This window comes from Oncorhynchus mykiss, chromosome 15, assembly GCF_057628025.1.
Source record: "Oncorhynchus mykiss isolate SJ-2025 chromosome 15, ASM5762802v1, whole genome shotgun sequence".
Classification (NCBI taxonomy): domain Eukaryota; kingdom Metazoa; phylum Chordata; class Actinopteri; order Salmoniformes; family Salmonidae; genus Oncorhynchus; species Oncorhynchus mykiss.
In genome coordinates, this window is record NC_143036.1 from 72,322,837 (window position 1) to 72,339,661 (window position 16,825).

The 16,825-nt window shown below is 48.3% G+C and overlaps 1 protein-coding gene across 15 annotated transcripts in view; it reads right to left on the bottom strand.

The window, feature by feature from the left end:
• Window positions 1–16,825, bottom strand: part of LOC110516361 (ATP-binding cassette sub-family C member 9) — a 74,399-nt gene that overhangs the window by 44,437 nt on the left and 13,137 nt on the right. For 8 of the 15 annotated variants that reach the window (XM_090201094.1, XM_090201092.1, XM_090201089.1 and 5 more), the window contains exons 8-16: window positions 16,395–16,580; window positions 11,879–12,043; window positions 10,358–10,513; window positions 8,078–8,212; window positions 7,641–7,803; window positions 7,005–7,045; window positions 6,730–6,872; window positions 6,436–6,544; window positions 5,164–5,271 (exon numbers count right to left, since the gene is read on the bottom strand). In XM_090201094.1, coding sequence (XP_090057220.1) covers window positions 5,164–5,271; window positions 6,436–6,544; window positions 6,730–6,872; window positions 7,005–7,045; window positions 7,641–7,803; window positions 8,078–8,212; window positions 10,358–10,513; window positions 11,879–12,043; window positions 16,395–16,580 — 1,206 coding nt within the window. The remainder of the gene's footprint in view (window positions 1–5,163; window positions 5,272–6,435; window positions 6,545–6,729; window positions 6,873–7,004; window positions 7,046–7,640; window positions 7,804–8,077; window positions 8,213–10,357; window positions 10,514–11,878; window positions 12,044–16,394; window positions 16,581–16,825) is intronic. The other 7 variants (XM_090201095.1, XM_090201090.1, XM_090201085.1 and 4 more) reach the window with 1 other exon arrangement.

Consider the following 16,825-nt stretch of genomic DNA (forward strand, 5'->3'; position numbering starts at 1 on the left):
TCAGACTCCAGCTCAGAAGCCTCTACGTGTCTACGTGTCTACGTGTGACTCAACTGTCAGACTCCAGCTCAGAAGCCTCTGCGTGTCTACGTGTCTACGTGTGACTCAACTGTCAGACTCCAGCTCAGAAGCCCCTGTGTGTCTACGTGTCTACGTGTGACTCAACTGTCAGACTCCAGCTCAGAAGCCCCTGTGTGTCTACGTGTCTACGTGTGACTCAACTGTCAGACTCCAGCTCAGAAGCCCCTGTGTGTCTACGTGTCTACGTGTGACTCAACTGTCAGACTCCAGCTCAGAAGCCCCTGCGTGTCTACGTGTCTACGTGTGACTCAACTGTCAGACTCCAGCTCAGAAGCCCCTGTGTGTCTACGTGTCTACGTGTGACTCAACTGTCAGACTCCAGCTCAGAAGCCCCTGCGTGTCTACGTGTCTATGTGTGACTCAACTGTCAGACTCCAGCTCAGAAGCCCCTGCGTGTCTACGTGTGACTCAACTGTCGGACTCCAGCTCAGAAGCCCCTGTGTGTCTACGTGTCTACGTTTGACTCAACTGTCAGACTCCAGCTCAGAAGCCCCTGCGTGTCTACGTGTCTACGTGTGACTCAACTGTCAGACTCCAGCTCAGAAGCCTCTGCGTGTCTACGTGTCTACGTGTGACTCAACTGTCAGACTCCAGCTCAGAAGCCCCTGCGTGTCTACGTGTCTACGTGTGACTCAACTGTCAGACTCCAGCTCAGAAGCCTCTGCGTGTCTACGTGTCTACGTGTGACTCAACTGTCAGACTCCAGCTCAGAAGCCTCTGCGTGTCTACGTGTCTACGTGTCTACGTGTCTACGTGTGACTCAACTGTCAGACTCCAGCTCAGAAGCCTCTGCGTGTCTACGTGTCTACGTGTGACTCAACTGTCAGACTCCAGCTCAGAAGCCCCTGCGTGTCTACGTGTCTACGTGTGACTCAACTGTCAGACTCCAGCTCAGAAGCCCCTGCGTGTCTACGTGTCTACGTGTGACTCAACTGTCAGACTCCAGCTCAGAAGCCCCTGTGTGTCTACGTGTCTACGTGTGACTCAACTGTCAGACTCCAGCTCAGAAGCCTCTACGTGTCTACGTGTCTACGTGTGACTCAACTGTCAGACTCCAGCTCAGAAGCCCCTGCGTGTCTACGTGTCTACGTGTGACTCAACTGTCGGACTCCAGCTCAGAAGCCCCTGCGTGTCTACGTGTCTACGTGTGACTCAACTGTCGGACTCCAGCTCAGAAGCCCCTGCGTGTCTACGTGTCTACGTGTGACTCAACTGTCAGACTCCAGCTCAGAAGCCTCTGCGTGTCTACGTGTCTACGTGTGACTCAACTGTCAGACTCCAGCTCAGAAGCCTCTGCGTGTCTACGTGTCTACGTGTCTACGTGTGACTCAACTGTCAGACTCCAGCTCAGAAGCCTCTGCGTGTCTACGTGTCTACGTGTCTACGTGTGACTCAACTGTCGGACTCCAGCTCAGAAGCCTCTGCGTGTCTACGTGTCTACGTGTGACTCAACTGTCAGACTCCAGCTCAGAAGCCTCTGCGTGTCTACGTGTCTACGTGTGACTCAACTGTCAGACTCCAGCTCAGAAGCCTCTGCGTGTCTACGTGTCTACGTGTCTACGTGTGACTCAACTGTCGGACTCCAGCTCAGAAGCCTCTGCGTGTCTACGTGTCTACGTGTGACTCAACTGTCAGACTCCAGCTCAGAAGCCTCTGCGTGTCTACGTGTCTACGTGTGACTCAACTGTCAGACTCCAGCTCAGAAGCCTCTGCGTGTCTACGTGTCTACGTGTCTACGTGTGACTCAACTGTCAGACTCCAGCTCAGAAGCCTCTACGTGTCTACGTGTCTACGTGTGACTCAACTGTCAGACTCCAGCTCAGAAGCCTCTGCGTGTCTACGTGTCTACGTGTGACTCAACTGTCAGACTCCAGCTCAGAAGCCCCTGCGTGTCTACGTGTGACTCAACTGTCGGACTCCAGCTCAGAAGCCCCTGCGTGTCTACGTGTGACTCAACTGTCAGACTCCAGCTCAGAAGCCCCTGCGTGTCTACGTGTCTACGTGTGACTCAACTGTCAGACTCCAGCTCAGAAGCCCCTGCGTGTCTACGTGTCTACGTGTGACTCAACTGTCAGACTACAGCTCAGAAGCCCCTGCGTGTCTACGTGTCTACGTGTGACTCAACTGTCGGACTCCAGCTCAGAAGCCTCTGCGTGTCTACGTGTCTACGTGTCTACGTGTGACTCAACTGTCGGACTCCAGCTCAGAAGCCTCTGCGTGTCTACGTGTCTACGTGTCTACGTGTGACTCAACTGTCGGACTCCAGCTCAGAAGCCTCTGCGTGTCTACGTGTCTACGTGTCTACGTGTGACTCAACTGTCAGACTCCAGCTCAGAAGCCTCTGCGTGTCTACGTGTCTACGTGTGACTCAACTGTCAGACTCCAGCTCAGAAGCCTCTGCGTGTCTACGTGTCTACGTGTGACTCAACTGTCAGACTCCAGCTCAGAAGCCCCTGTGTGTCTACGTGTCTACGTGTGACTCAACTGTCAGACTCCAGCTCAGAAGCCTCTGCGTGTCTACGTGTCTACGTGTGACTCAACTGTCAGACTCCAGCTCAGAAGCCCCTGCGTGTCTACGTGTCTACGTGTGACTCAACTGTCAGACTCCAGCTCAGAAGCCTCTATGTGTCTACGTGTCTACGTGTGACTCAACTGTCAGACTCCAGCTCAGAAGCCTCTGCGTGTCCACGTGTCTACGTGTGACTCAACTGTCAGACTCCAGCTCAGAAGCCTCTGCGTGTCCACGTGTCTACGTGTGACTCAACTGTCAGACTCCAGCTCAGAAGCCTCTGCGTGTCTACGTGTCTACGTGTGACTCAACTGTCAGACTCCAGCTCAGAAGCCCCTGCGTGTCTACGTGTCTACGTGTGACTCAACTGTCAGACTCCAGCTCAGAAGCCTCTGCGTGTCCACGTGTCTACGTGTGACTCAACTGTCAGACTCCAGCTCAGAAGCCTCTGCGTGTCTACGTGTCTACGTGTGACTCAACTGTCAGACTCCAGCTCAGAAGCCCCTGCGTGTCTACGTGTGACTCAACTGTCAGACTCCAGCTCAGAAGCCTCTGCGTGTCTACGTGTCTATGTGTGACTCAACTGTCAGACTCCAGCTCAGAAGCCCCTGCGTGTCTACGTGTGACTCAACTGTCAGACTCCAGCTCAGAAGCCTCTACGTGTCTACGTGTCTACGTGTGACTCAACTGTCAGACTCCAGCTCAGAAGCCTCTGCGTGTCTACGTGTCTACGTGTGACTCAACTGTCAGACTCCAGCTCAGAAGCCTCTACGTGTCTACGTGTCTACGTGTGACTCAACTGTCAGACTCCAGCTCAGAAGCCTCTGCGTGTCTACGTGTGACTCAACTGTCAGACTCCAGCTCAGAAGCCCCTGCGTGTCTACGTGTGTACGTGTGACTCAACTGTCAGACTCCAGCTCAGAAGCCTCTGCGTGTCTACGTGTCTACGTGTCTACGTGTGACTCAACTGTCAGACTCCAGCTCAGAAGCCTCTGCGTGTCTACGTGTCTACGTGTGACTCAACTGTCAGACTCCAGCTCAGAAGCCCCTGCGTGTCTACGTGTCTACGTGTGACTCAACTGTCAGACTCCAGCTCAGAAGCCTCTGCGTGTCTACGTGTCTACGTGTGACTCAACTGTCGGACTCCAGCTCAGAAGCCTCTGCGTGTCTACGTGTCTACGTGTGACTCAACTGTCAGACTCCAGCTCAGAAGCCTCTATGTGTCTACGTGTCTACGTGTGACTCAACTGTCAGACTCCAGCTCAGAAGCCCCTGCGTGTCTACGTGTGTACGTGTGACTCAACTGTCAGACTCCAGCTCAGAAGCCTCTGCATGTCTACGTGTCTACGTGTCTACGTGTGACTCAACTGTCAGACTCCAGCTCAGAAGCCTCTGCGTGTCTACGTGTCTACGTGTGACTCAACTGTCAGACTCCAGCTCAGAAGCCTCTGCGTGTCTACGTGTCTACGTGTCTACGTGTGACTCAACTGTCGGACTCCAGCTCAGAAGCCTCTGCGTGTCTACGTGTCTACGTGTGACTCAACTGTCAGACTCCAGCTCAGAAGCCTCTGCGTGTCTACGTGTCTACGTGTGACTCAACTGTCAGACTCCAGCTCAGAAGCCTCTGCGTGTCTACGTGTCTACGTGTGACTCAACTGTCAGACTCCAGCTCAGAAGCCTCTGCGTGTCTACGTGTCTACGTGTGACTCAACTGTCAGACTCCAGCTCAGAAGCCCCTGCGTGTCTACGTGTGTACGTGTGACTCAACTGTCAGACTCCAGCTCAGAAGCCTCTGCGTGTCTACGTGTCTACGTGTCTACGTGTGACTCAACTGTCAGACTCCAGCTCAGAAGCCTCTGCGTGTCTACGTGTCTACGTGTGACTCAACTGTCAGACTCCAGCTCAGAAGCCCCTGCGTGTCTACGTGTCTACGTGTGACTCAACTGTCAGACTCCAGCTCAGAAGCCTCTATGTGTCTACGTGTCTACGTGTGACTCAACTGTCAGACTCCAGCTCAGAAGCCTCTGCGTGTGTACGTGTCTACGTGTGACTCAACTGTCAGACTCCAGCTCAGAAGCCTCTGCGTGTCTACGTGTCTACGTGTCTACGTGTGACTCAACTGTCAGACTCCAGCTCAGAAGCCTCTGCGTGTCTACGTGTCTACGTGTCTACGTGTGACTCAACTGTCAGACTCCAGCTCAGAAGCCCCTGTGTGTCTACGTGTCTACGTGTGACTCAACTGTCAGACTCCAGCTCAGAAGCCCCTGCGTGTCTACGTGTCTACGTGTGACTCAACTGTCAGACTCCAGCTCAGAAGCCTCTGCGTGTCTACGTGTCTACGTGTGACTCAACTGTCAGACTCCAGCTCAGAAGCCTCTGCGTGTCTACGTGTCTACGTGTGTGACATGGCTGCACATGTACGTGAGCTACAGCTTGTCTGTGAGTTGATAGCCTACGTGTCTGTTCCTGTGTCCGTGCATGCAGTCAGCCAGTGTGTGCGGTGCTGTGTGTGTCACAGGTCCTGAGAAGAAGGGCCAATGAGCTTGTTGAGGTGTTGAACTTTGAACCCTGACCTTGACAGCCACGTCCTCAGTCTCGTTAGGTCGCAGTGGTCTGCGTGCTGGCTGCTCATAGTTGTCCATCTGGTAGAGCAGGGGCTGCTTCCTGTTTATAGCCTTGGTCTGGAGAGAGAGAGGTAGGGGGGGGGTGGGGAGGGAGAGGGGAGAGGGAGAGAGAGGGAGGGAGGGGGATGGGCAGCGAGAGGGGAGAGGGAGGGAGAGAAAGGGAGGGAGGGAGAGAGGGAGAGGGGAGAGGAAGGGAGGGAGAGGGGGGAGAGAGAGAGGGAGGGAGGGATAGAATGAAAGACAGAAATGGGGAGAGGGAGATGAAGGGAGGGTGAGAAAACAGAAAGAGAGAGATTGCATTCAGTGATAAACTTGGCCCCTCATCCGCTGTAACCTCCAGGGAGGACCCCCTCTCAGACCCTGACTGAGACTGTCCCCAGAGGGAGCTTCTTATCCCCTACCCCTCATCCCCAAGACATCCCTCCCTCCATCCCTCCTTCAGCCCTAAACAAATGGCTCCTCCATCTCACACTAACCCCTCCACCACTCGGTCTCCGTCTCCCTCCACTCCTTCTGAGGAGTCCAACACAGAAATAAACCTGTCAAAGTCCTGAGAACAGCTGAAGACATGACGAGACTGGCAGCAACCAGCAACTTAACGACTCCTGGTTGAGATTCCCCATGAAACACTGCTGCTAGATTGACACGGTGTGTAGTTACAGTTCCTCCTTCTACAGAGACCAGATCTGCTCTGGTCAAACAGACACTTTCTCTGCAGTTCCACCAACAGTTTGAAGTTAGAAACACGTTGGCTCTGAAACTTGGTCAGTTGAAAAGCATCATAACCATCACATCATCCTGACGAGTCCATTAGCCGTGTTGGGAGCTGTGGAAACCCTGTAGTAACACAGTAGTTGTTGTATTCCATGCTGGCTGTAAATGAATAGCTCCTGGATTAGGCTCTGTGCTGTGCTGGCTGAATGTCCAGCATTAGCTGCTCTGGCAGAGGGACAGATAAGTAATTGGGTCATGTTCATTAGGGACCAAAGTGAATAAACAGACTGAAACGCTAAAAGACTACCTCGAAACACACCATTTAGTTTACATTTTGCTTCAGTGTTCCCTACTAAACACGACTCAGGCCTGTAATAGGGGCAGTGTTTGGTAATAGGGATGGTGGTGTGTGTGTGTGTGTGTGTGTGTGTGCGTGCGTGCGTGCGTGCGTGTGTGTGTGTGCGTGCGTGCGTGCGTGCGTGTGTGTGTGTGTGTGTGTGTACTAACCGTCCCAGGGTGTTTCTTACAGGCCTCTAGGGACACAGACATGTCTCCGTTCCTCCAGCTGTCATCGCCAATCTCATCGCTCTGCAGGAACTCACCCAGCTTCTGGACGCTGTGGATAGGACACGATATGATAGGACACACACAAACCCACACCCACACCCACACACACCCACACACACACACACACACACACATAAATAACCCTTCTATGATACAAATAAGATTCCAGCAGATTGTCTAACTGGTAACTATCCAGTATTCAGTATCCCTGGGCGTCCTCAGTAGGCCTCTCACCTGACCATGGCCTTGACTGCGAAGCGGACCACGGTGGAGAGCAGGAACAGTGGGGTAACCAGGATGTGGAAGAGGGCCAGAGCAGCGAAGGCCTCTGAGGAGCTGGGTTTGGACTTGTTGATCAGGGCGTGGCTGACAAACGTCTGACAGAGACACAAAGACACACAGATACTCAGTTTGGTTTTGTTACCAGATTTCAGAGCTGGCAAAACACTAGCTACAATTGGCCCGAAAAATGGCCTGCAGGATACAGGGATGATGAGAAACCCTCTTACCACAAGCACAGCAGCGATGGGGATAGCAGCATTCATGAAAACTGGGGAGGAAAAGAGGTAATATTATGTAGCAACAGAGAGCCTTTAGAGAACAAAGACATGTTCAAACTTCAAAGCTCTTAAGTCAAACTGAGCTCCAAATATAAATCAGGACAGAATATAAGCAGTGTGAGTGTCTTACTGGACAAAATGGGGGGATTTCACAGCTCAAAATAAAGGATGTGATAGCTATTATAAAGTAACAGAGGAGATGTGTCTTATTGGAGGTGTAGAGGGCCAAGGTGTGTGTGTCTCACTAGACATGGAGGTGTAGAGGGCGAAGGTGTGTGTGTCTCACTAGACATGGAGGTGTAGAGGGTGAAGGTGTGTGTGTGTCTCACTAGACATGAAAGTGTAGAGGGGGCGTAGGTGTGTGTGTTTCACTAGACATGGAGGTGTAGAGGGCGAAGGTGTGTGTGTCTCACTAGACATGGAGGTGTAGAGGGCGAAGGTGTGTGTGTGTCTCACTAGACATGGAGGCGTAGAGGGCCAAGGTGTGTGTATGTCTCACTAGACATGGAGGTGTAGAGGGCGAAGGTGTGTGTGTGTCTCACTAGACATGGAGGTGTAGAGGGCGTAGGTGTGTGTGTGTCTCACTAGACATGGAGGTGTAGAGGGCGAAGGTGCGGAGGCTGGTGAGCTCTTTGCCCCTGGTATCTTCTACACTGTCACAGAAGATGTTCTCCCAGGCGTACAGCTTCAGCAGCTTGATCCCCTTCAGAATCTCTGTGGTTTTCTTCAGACGTTCCGTAGACTGGTCCTGTCAGAAGAGGGCGATGCCTTACTGAAGATTTAAACTACAAAATAATATAAATATATTCTCACTTCAACTGTTTTTAAAGGTTATTGTTTCCTTATCATATACTGTTTCCCTCATCACAACAGAAAATAACTGAAATCACTCAAATCTAGGCTATTTATTGATGGTAAAGCTTGCAGGTTCATCTCTAAAGAGACAGTGAAACTACGGTCTAAGGGATTGGTGCAGGCAGTGTACAACCTGAGTGTCTCAACGTGAACAGAGGGTGACTCACCAGGGTGCTCTTCTGGGTGTCAGCCAGCTTGGTAGCGATCAGGTATTGGACTGGAGCCAGCAGCACGATGACCGAAGCTCCAATCAGAGCACTGGTCCCCAGCAGGTAGTACAGCAAGATCACGCCCATCACAATCTGAGCAGGAACACAACACAAAGATATGAGGGATATATTGGGGAGTTATTAGGGATATATTAGGGAGTTATTAGGGAGTTATTAGGGATATATTAGGGATATATTATGGAGTTATGAGGGATATATTAGGGATATATTAGGGAGTTATTAGAGATATATTAGGGAGTTATTAGGGATATATTATGGAGTTATTAGGGATATATTAGGGAGTTATTAGTGATATATTAGGGATATATTAGGGATATATTAGGGATATATTAGGGATATATTATGGAGTTATTAGGGATATATTAGGGAGTTATTAGTGATATATTAGGGATATATTAGGGATATATTAGGGATATATTAGTGATATATTAGGGATATATTAGTGATATATTAGGGATATATTAGGGATATATTATGGAGTTATGAGGGATATATTAGAGTTATAAGGGATATATTAGGGATATATTAGTGATATATTAGGGATATATTAGTGATATATTAGGGATATATTAGTGATATATTAGGGATATATTAGGGATATATTAGGGATATATTAGTGATATATTAGGGATATATTAGTGATATATTAGGGATATATTAGGGATATATTATGGAGTTATGAGGGATATATTAGAGTTATAAGGGATATATTAGGGATATATTAGTGATATATTAGGGATATATTAGTGATATATTAGGGATATATTAGTGATATATTAGGGATATATTAGGGAGTTATTAGGGATATATTAGGGATATATTATGGAGTTATGAGGGATATATTAGAGTTATAAGGGATATATTAGGGATATATTAGTGATATATTAGTGATATATTAGGGATATATTAGGGATATATTAGGGATATATTAGGGACATATTAGTGATATATTAGGGATATATTAGTGATATATTAGGGATATATTAGAGTTATTAGGGATATATTAGGGATATATTAGTGATATATTAGGGATATATTAGGGATATATTAGTGATATATTAGGGATATATTAGTGATATATTAGGGATATATTAGTGATATATTAGGGATATATTAGTGATATATTAGGGATATATTAGTGATATATTAGGGATATATTAGGGATATATTAGAGTTATAAGGGATATATTAGGGATATATTAGTGATATATTAGGGATATATTAGGGATATATTAGAGTTATAAGGGATATATTAGTGATATATTAGGGATATATTAGTGATATATTAGGGATATATTAGAGTTATTAGGGATATATTAGTGATATATTAGGGATATATTAGGGAGTTATTAGGGATATATTAGGGATATATTATGGAGTTATGAGGGATATATTAGGGAGTTATTAGGGATATATTAGGGATATTTTAGGGATATATTAGTGATATATTAGGGATATATTAGGGATATATTAGGGATATATTAGTGATATATTAGGGATATATTAGGGAGTTATTAGGGATATATTAGGGATATATAAGGGAGTTATTAGAGTTATAAGGGATATATTAGGGAGTTATTAGGGAGTTATGAGGGATGTATTAGGGATATATTAGTGATATATTAGGGAGTTATTAGGAATAAATTAGGGAGCTTTGTGGGATATATTATGGAGTTATTAGGGAGTTATTAGGGATATATTATTGATGCATAATATTACAGTCATATTGGTACTGGCAGATAATGGCTTAAAAAAGACATACTTGTTAATTTAAGATCAGGTTGTTGGCCGGATCATACATAGAGACTATGTCCAGATAGATTGTATCTTACCAGCATGGCCCCACCTGCACTTACGTCAAATTGACCTCAAACGTTTTTTGTTGTTGTTGCATTTTAGCTAACACTAACCCTTTTCCTAACCGTAACCTAATTCTCCTAACCTGCTACGTTAATTATCCTAACCTACTGCGTAAATTCTCCTAACCTGCTACGTTAATTATCCTAACCTACTGCGTAAATTCTCCTAACCTGCTACGTTAATTATCCTAACCTACTGCGTAAATTCTCCTAACCTGCTACGTTAATTATCCTAACCTACTGCGTAAATTCTCCTAACCTGCTACGTTAATTATCCTAACCTACTGCGTAAATTCTCCTAACCTGCTACGAAAAGTACATTTCGACATAAGCTGAATTCTATCTAGTCAAAACCCACCTGCACTGGCATGGCCCAGAGGTTGGGACACAGGAAGAGGAACCACATGAGTTGGTTGGTTTCTATGGCAACCAGGTTGTTGATCTGGCCCAGGGTCATCTCTCCCATGGACATGTTAGAGGTGGACAGACGCAGGATCTTGTTGTAGATCATCGCCTAGGAAACGGACAGGACAGAGGACATTAACAACCTACTAGATACAGTACATTCACTTCTGTGACTGCCTACGGCTGTCCCGATTCTCCACCTCTATGACTGTCTACGGCAGTCCCGATTCTCCACCTCTGTGACTGTCTACGGCAGTCCCGATTCTCCACCTCTGTGACTGCCTATGGCTGTCCCGATTCTCCACCTCTGTGACTGTCTACGGCAGTCCCGATTCTCCACCTCTGTGACTGTCTACGGCTGTCCCGATTCTCCACCTCTGTGACTGTCTACGGCTGTCCCGATTCTCCACCTCTGTGACTGTCTACGGCTGTCCAGATTCTCCACCTCTGTGACTGTCTACGGCTGTTCCGATTCTCCACCTCTGTGACTGTCTACGGCTGTCCCGATTCTCCACCTCTGTGACTGTCTACGGCTGTCCAGATTCTCCACCTCTGTGACTGTCTACGACTGTCCCGATTCTCCACCTCTGTGACTGTCTACGGCTGTCCCGATTCTCCACTTCTTTGACTGTCTACGGCTGTCCAGATTCTCCACCTCTGTGACTGTCTACGGCTGTCCCGATTCTCCACCTCTGTGACTGTCTACGGCTGTCCCGATTCTCCACCTCTGTGACTGTCTACGGCTGTCCCGATTCTCCACCTCTGTGACTGTCTACGGCTGTCCCGATTCTCCACCTCTGTGACTGTCTACTGCTGTCCCGATTCTCCACCTCTGTGACTGTCTACGGCTGTCCCGATTCTCCACCTCTGTGACTGTCTACGGCTGTCCCGATTCTCCACCTCTGTGACTGTTCACTGCTGTCCCGATTCTCCATCTCTGTGACTGTCTACTGCTGTCCCGATTCTCCACCTCTGTGACTGTCTACGGCTGTCCAGATTCTCCACCTCTGTGACTGTCTACGGCTGTCCCGATTCTCCACCTCTGTGACTGTCTACGGCTGTCCCGATTCTCCACCTCTGTGACTGTCTACTGCTGTCCAGATTCTCCACCTCTGTGACTGTCTACTGCTGTCCAGATTCTCCACCTCTGTGACTGTCTACGGCTGTCCCGATTCTCCACCTCTGTGACTGTCTACGGCTGTCCAGATTCTCCACTTCTGTGACTGTCTACGGCTGTCCCGATTCTCCACCTCTGTAACTGTCTACAGCTGTCCCGATTCCCCACTTTATTTTTGCACCTCCCCCCCACTCCTCGTCATGAATTGAACAATGGCAGAAACTCCCGTCAGCCAATGACTACACATCTAATGCTTTTAAATCTATGACAGAGACTGAACAAGTGAACACTTTGGGTAAAGGATGGAGAATCGGTGACGCAGTATCCTACAAATCCCAGAATCCTCCAGTCAGTCACCAGCAGGGCTCCACGGAGGTTGATGCCGGTCTCTATGGTGACATAGTAGGAGGCCTGTAGGAAGGTCCGCTGTAGCACCAGGGCCAGGAACAGCAGAACAGCCAGCACGGACGTATTCTGGAGCAGCTCGTTGGATGACATGAAGTAGACCTCGAAATAGGGGACCTGATAGACAGTCACACACACACACACACACACACACACACACACACACACACACACACACACACACACACACACACACACACACACACACACACACACACACACACACACACACACAAACACACACACACACACAGATAGTAGGTTAGAGCAGATGTAGGGGACTGTAAAAAGCAAGACCTGACACTACCCAGACCCCGTCACTACCCAGACCCTGTCACACACAGAGAAGGACAGAGAGTGAGAGAGTGTGAGATGAGTGAGGAATTTTCCATGTCACTTAGAAATGCACGCCTGCAGTACTTCAGCCTAAACTCTCTGTTCCTCTGTTCAGCCCTCTGACACTGGCACTGTGCACGATGCTCTACTTCAGAGAGAGACGTTCCTCTGTTCAGCCCTCTGACATGATGCTCTACTTTAGAGAGACGTTCCTCTGTTCAGCCCTCTGACATGATGCTCTACTTTAGAGAGACGTTCCTCTGTTCAGCCCTCTGACATGATGCTCTACTTTAGAGAGACGTTCCTCTGTTCAGCCCTCTGACATGATGCTCTACTTCAGAGAGAGACGTTCCTCTGTTCAGCCCTCTGACATGATGCTCTACTTCAGAGAGAGACGTGCCTCTGTTCAGCCCTCTGACATGATGCTCTACTTTAGAGAGATGTTCCTCTGTTCAGCCCTCTGACATGATGCTCTACTTTAGAGAGACGTTCCTCTGTTCAGCCCTCTGACATGATGCTCTACTTCAGAGAGAGACGTTCCTCTGTTCAGCCCTCTGACATGATGCTCTACTTTAGAGAGATGTTCCTCTGTTCAGCCCTCTGACATGATGCTCTACTTCAGAGAGAGACGTTCCTCTGTTCAGCCCTCTGACATGATGCTCTACTTTAGAGAGATGTTCCTCTGTTCAGCCTCTGACATGATGCTCTACTTTAGAGAGACGTTCCTCTGTTCAGCCCTCTGACATGATGCTCTACTTTAGAGAGACGTTCCTCTGTTCAGCCCTCTGACATGATTCTCTACTTTAGAGAGATGTTCCTCTGTTCAGCCTCTGACATGATGCTCTACTTCAGAGAGACGTTCCTCTGTTCAGCCCTCTGACATGATGCTCTACTTTAGAGAGATGTTCCTCTGTTCAGCCCTCTGACATGATGCTCTACTTCAGAGAGAGACGTTCCTCTGTTCAGCCCTCTGACATGATGCTCTACTTCAGAGAGACGTTCCTCTGTTCAGCCCTCTGACATGATGCTCTACTTCAGAGAGACGTTCCTCTGTTCAGCCCTCTGACATGATGCTCTACTTTAGAGAGAGTTCCTCTGTTCAGCCCTCTGACATGATGCTCTACTTCAGAGAGAGACGTTCCTCTGTTCAGCCCTCTGACATGATGCTCTACTTTAGAGAGAGATGTTCCTCTGTTCAGCCCTCTGACATGATGCTCTACTTCAGAGAGAGATGTTCCTCTGTTCAGCCCTCTGACATGATGCTCTACTTTAGAGAGACGTTCCTCTGTTCAGCCCTCTGACATGATGCTCTACTTTAGAGAGACGTTCCTCTGTTCAGCCTTCTGACATGATGCTCTACTTTAGAGAGACGTTCCTCTGTTCAGCCCTCTGAAATGATGCTCTACCTTAGTTCATCAGTTCAGTGCTGCTGACTCCCCACAGGTCCCAGGATAGTTTATTTCTGTGTCCTAAATGGATTTCTGGTGTACCTTTAAAAGTTAGTTGAGGAAAGTGTGTGTGTGTTTCTGTATCTGTGTGTGTGTGTGAGGGTGTGAAATATGCTGTGGGATCATTTGTGTCTATAATATAATTGGTCTAATGGGGTTGACGTGGTGGCTGGGACAGGGACAGGGTTGGGAACAATGGCGCTGTCGACGCCTCATGACATCACAGAGGAAGTGAGTCATCATGAGAAGACGAGCAGACCACCCTGCTGCGCCCTCATGGCGGTACGATGTCGATGACACAACCCACAGTGTCAGACAGTGAGCTAACTATATAATAAACGATTTATCTCTATGGAGCTAACTAGCCAACAGTCACAACAACATGGAGGAATGTGTCACACAAACAAGACGTCTGCTGTATCAAATTGAATCACTTGAATGAGCCGTAATGGACGGGCATAACATAGAAGGAACGAACAGGAACTATGGTACCAGGAACAGAGTTATGGGCCGATGGGAACAGTAATTATGGTACCAGGAGCAGAGTTATGGGCCGATGGGAACAGTAATTATGGTACCAGGAGCAGAGTTATGGGCTGATAGGAACAGTAATTATGGTACCAGGAACAGAGTTATGGGCCGATGGGAACAGTAATTATGGGACCAGGAGCAGAGTTATGGGCTGATAGGAACAGTAATTATGGTACCAGGAACAGAGTTATGGGCCGATGGGAACAGTAATTATGGGACCAGGAGCAGAGTTATGGGCCAATGGGAACAATAATTATGGTACCAGGAACAGAGTTATGGGCTGATGGGAACAGTAATTATGGGACCAGGAACAGAGTTATGGGCTGATGGGAACAGTAATTATGGTACCAGGAGCAGAGTTATGGGCTGATGGGAACAGTAATTATGGTACCAGGATCAGAGTTATGGGCTGATGGGAACAGTAATTATGGTACCAGGAACAGAGTTATGGGCCGATGGGAACAGTAATTATGGTACCAGGATCAGAGTTATGGGCTGATGGGAACAGTAATTATGGTACCAGGATCAGAGTTATGGGCTGATGGGAACAGTAATTATGGTACCAGGAACAGAGTTATGGGCCGATGGGAACAGTAATTATGGTACCAGGAACAGAGTTATGGTCCGATGGGAACAGTAATTATGGGACCAGGAGCAGAGTTATGGGCCGATGGGAACAGTAATTATGGGACCAGGAGCAGAGTTATGGTCCGATGGGAACAGTAATTATGGGACCAGGAGCAGAGTTATGGGCCGATGGGAACAATAATTATGGGACCAGGAACAGAGTTATGGGCCGATGGGAACAGTAATTATGGGACCAGGAACAGAGTTATGGGCCGATGGGAACAGTAATTATGGGACCAGGAACAGAGTTATGGGCTGATGGGAACAGTAATTATGGTACCAGGAGCAGAGTTATGGGCCGATGGGAACAGTAATTATGGTACCAGGAGCAGAGTTATGGGCCGATGGGAACAGTAATTATGGGACCAGGAACAGAGTTATTGGCTGATGGGAACAGTAATTATGGTACCAGGAACAGAGTTATGGTCCGATGGGAACAGTAATTATGGGACCAGGAGCAGAGTTATGGGCCGATGGGAACAGTAATTATGGGACCAGGAGCAGAGTTATGGGCCAATGGGAACAGTAATTATGGGACCAGGAACAGAGTTATGGGCCGATGGGAACAGTAATTATGGTACCAGGAAAATAGTTATGGGCTGATGGGAACAGTAATTATGGGACCAGGAGCAGAGTTATGGGCCGATGGGAACAGTAATTATGGTACCAGGAACAGAGTTATGGGCTGATGGGAACAGTAATTATGGTACCAGGAGCAGAGTTATGGGCCGATGGGAACAGTAATTATGGGACCAGGAGCAGAGTTATGGGCTGATGGGAACAGTAATTATGGTACCAGGAACAGAGTTATGGGCCGATGGGAACAGTAATTATGGTACCAGGAACAGAGTTATGGTCCGATGGGAACAGTAATTATGGGACCAGGAGCAGAGTTATGGGCCGATGGGAACAGTAATTATGGTACCAGGAACAGAGTTATGGTCCGATGGGAACAGTAATTATGGTACCAGGAGCAGAGTTATGGGCCGATGGGAACAGTAATTATGGTACCAGGAGCAGAGTTATGGGCCGATGGGAACAGTAATTATGGGACCAGGAACAGAGTTATGGGCCGATGGGAACAGTAATTATGGGACCAGGAGCAGAGTTATGGGCCGATGGGAACAGTAATTATGGTACCAGGAGCAGAGTTATGGGCCGATGGGAACAGTAATTATGGGACCAGGAACAGAGTTATGGGCCGATGGGAACAGTAACTATGGGACCAGGAGCAGAGTTATGGGCCGATGGGAACAGTAATTATGGGACCAGGAACAGAGTTATGGGCCGATGGGAACAGTAATTATGGTACCAGGAGCAGAGTTATGGGCCGATGGGAACAGTAATTATGGTACCAGGAACAGAGTTATGGTCCGATGGGAACAGTAATTATGGTACCAGGAACAGAGTTATGGGCCGATGGGAACAGTAATTATGGGACCAGGAACAGAGTTATGGGCCGATGGGAACAGTAATTATGGGACCAGGAACAGAGTTATGGGCCGATGGGAACAGTAATTACACACCACACTCCCTTCCTTGACGGGCTTTTTGTTGAGATGTTCGACGATGCCATAGATGCAGAGCGGCCCGGCGAAGCCCAGCAGATCCGCCAGGTAACGGAAGGTACTGCTGAGGAGGATGGGTCGGCCAAACGCCCGGTACATAGAGCGCCAGATGGATGGAGCCTTCTCTGGGTCCTCGGCATTCTGCTAGGAGGGGGAGGGGACAGGGATGGAAGGGTTACAACTACACAGGAGAGTTCCACTACAATGAACCTTCATCTCAGAGTGAAGATGAGACTACCTGATTACAGAGTCTGGTTCGCCAGACTACATTATTTATTTATTTAACCTTTATTTAACTAGGCAAGTCAGTTAAGAACAAATTCTTATTTTCAATGACGGCCTAGGAACAGTGGGTTAACTGCCTCGTTCAGGGGCAGAACGACAGATTT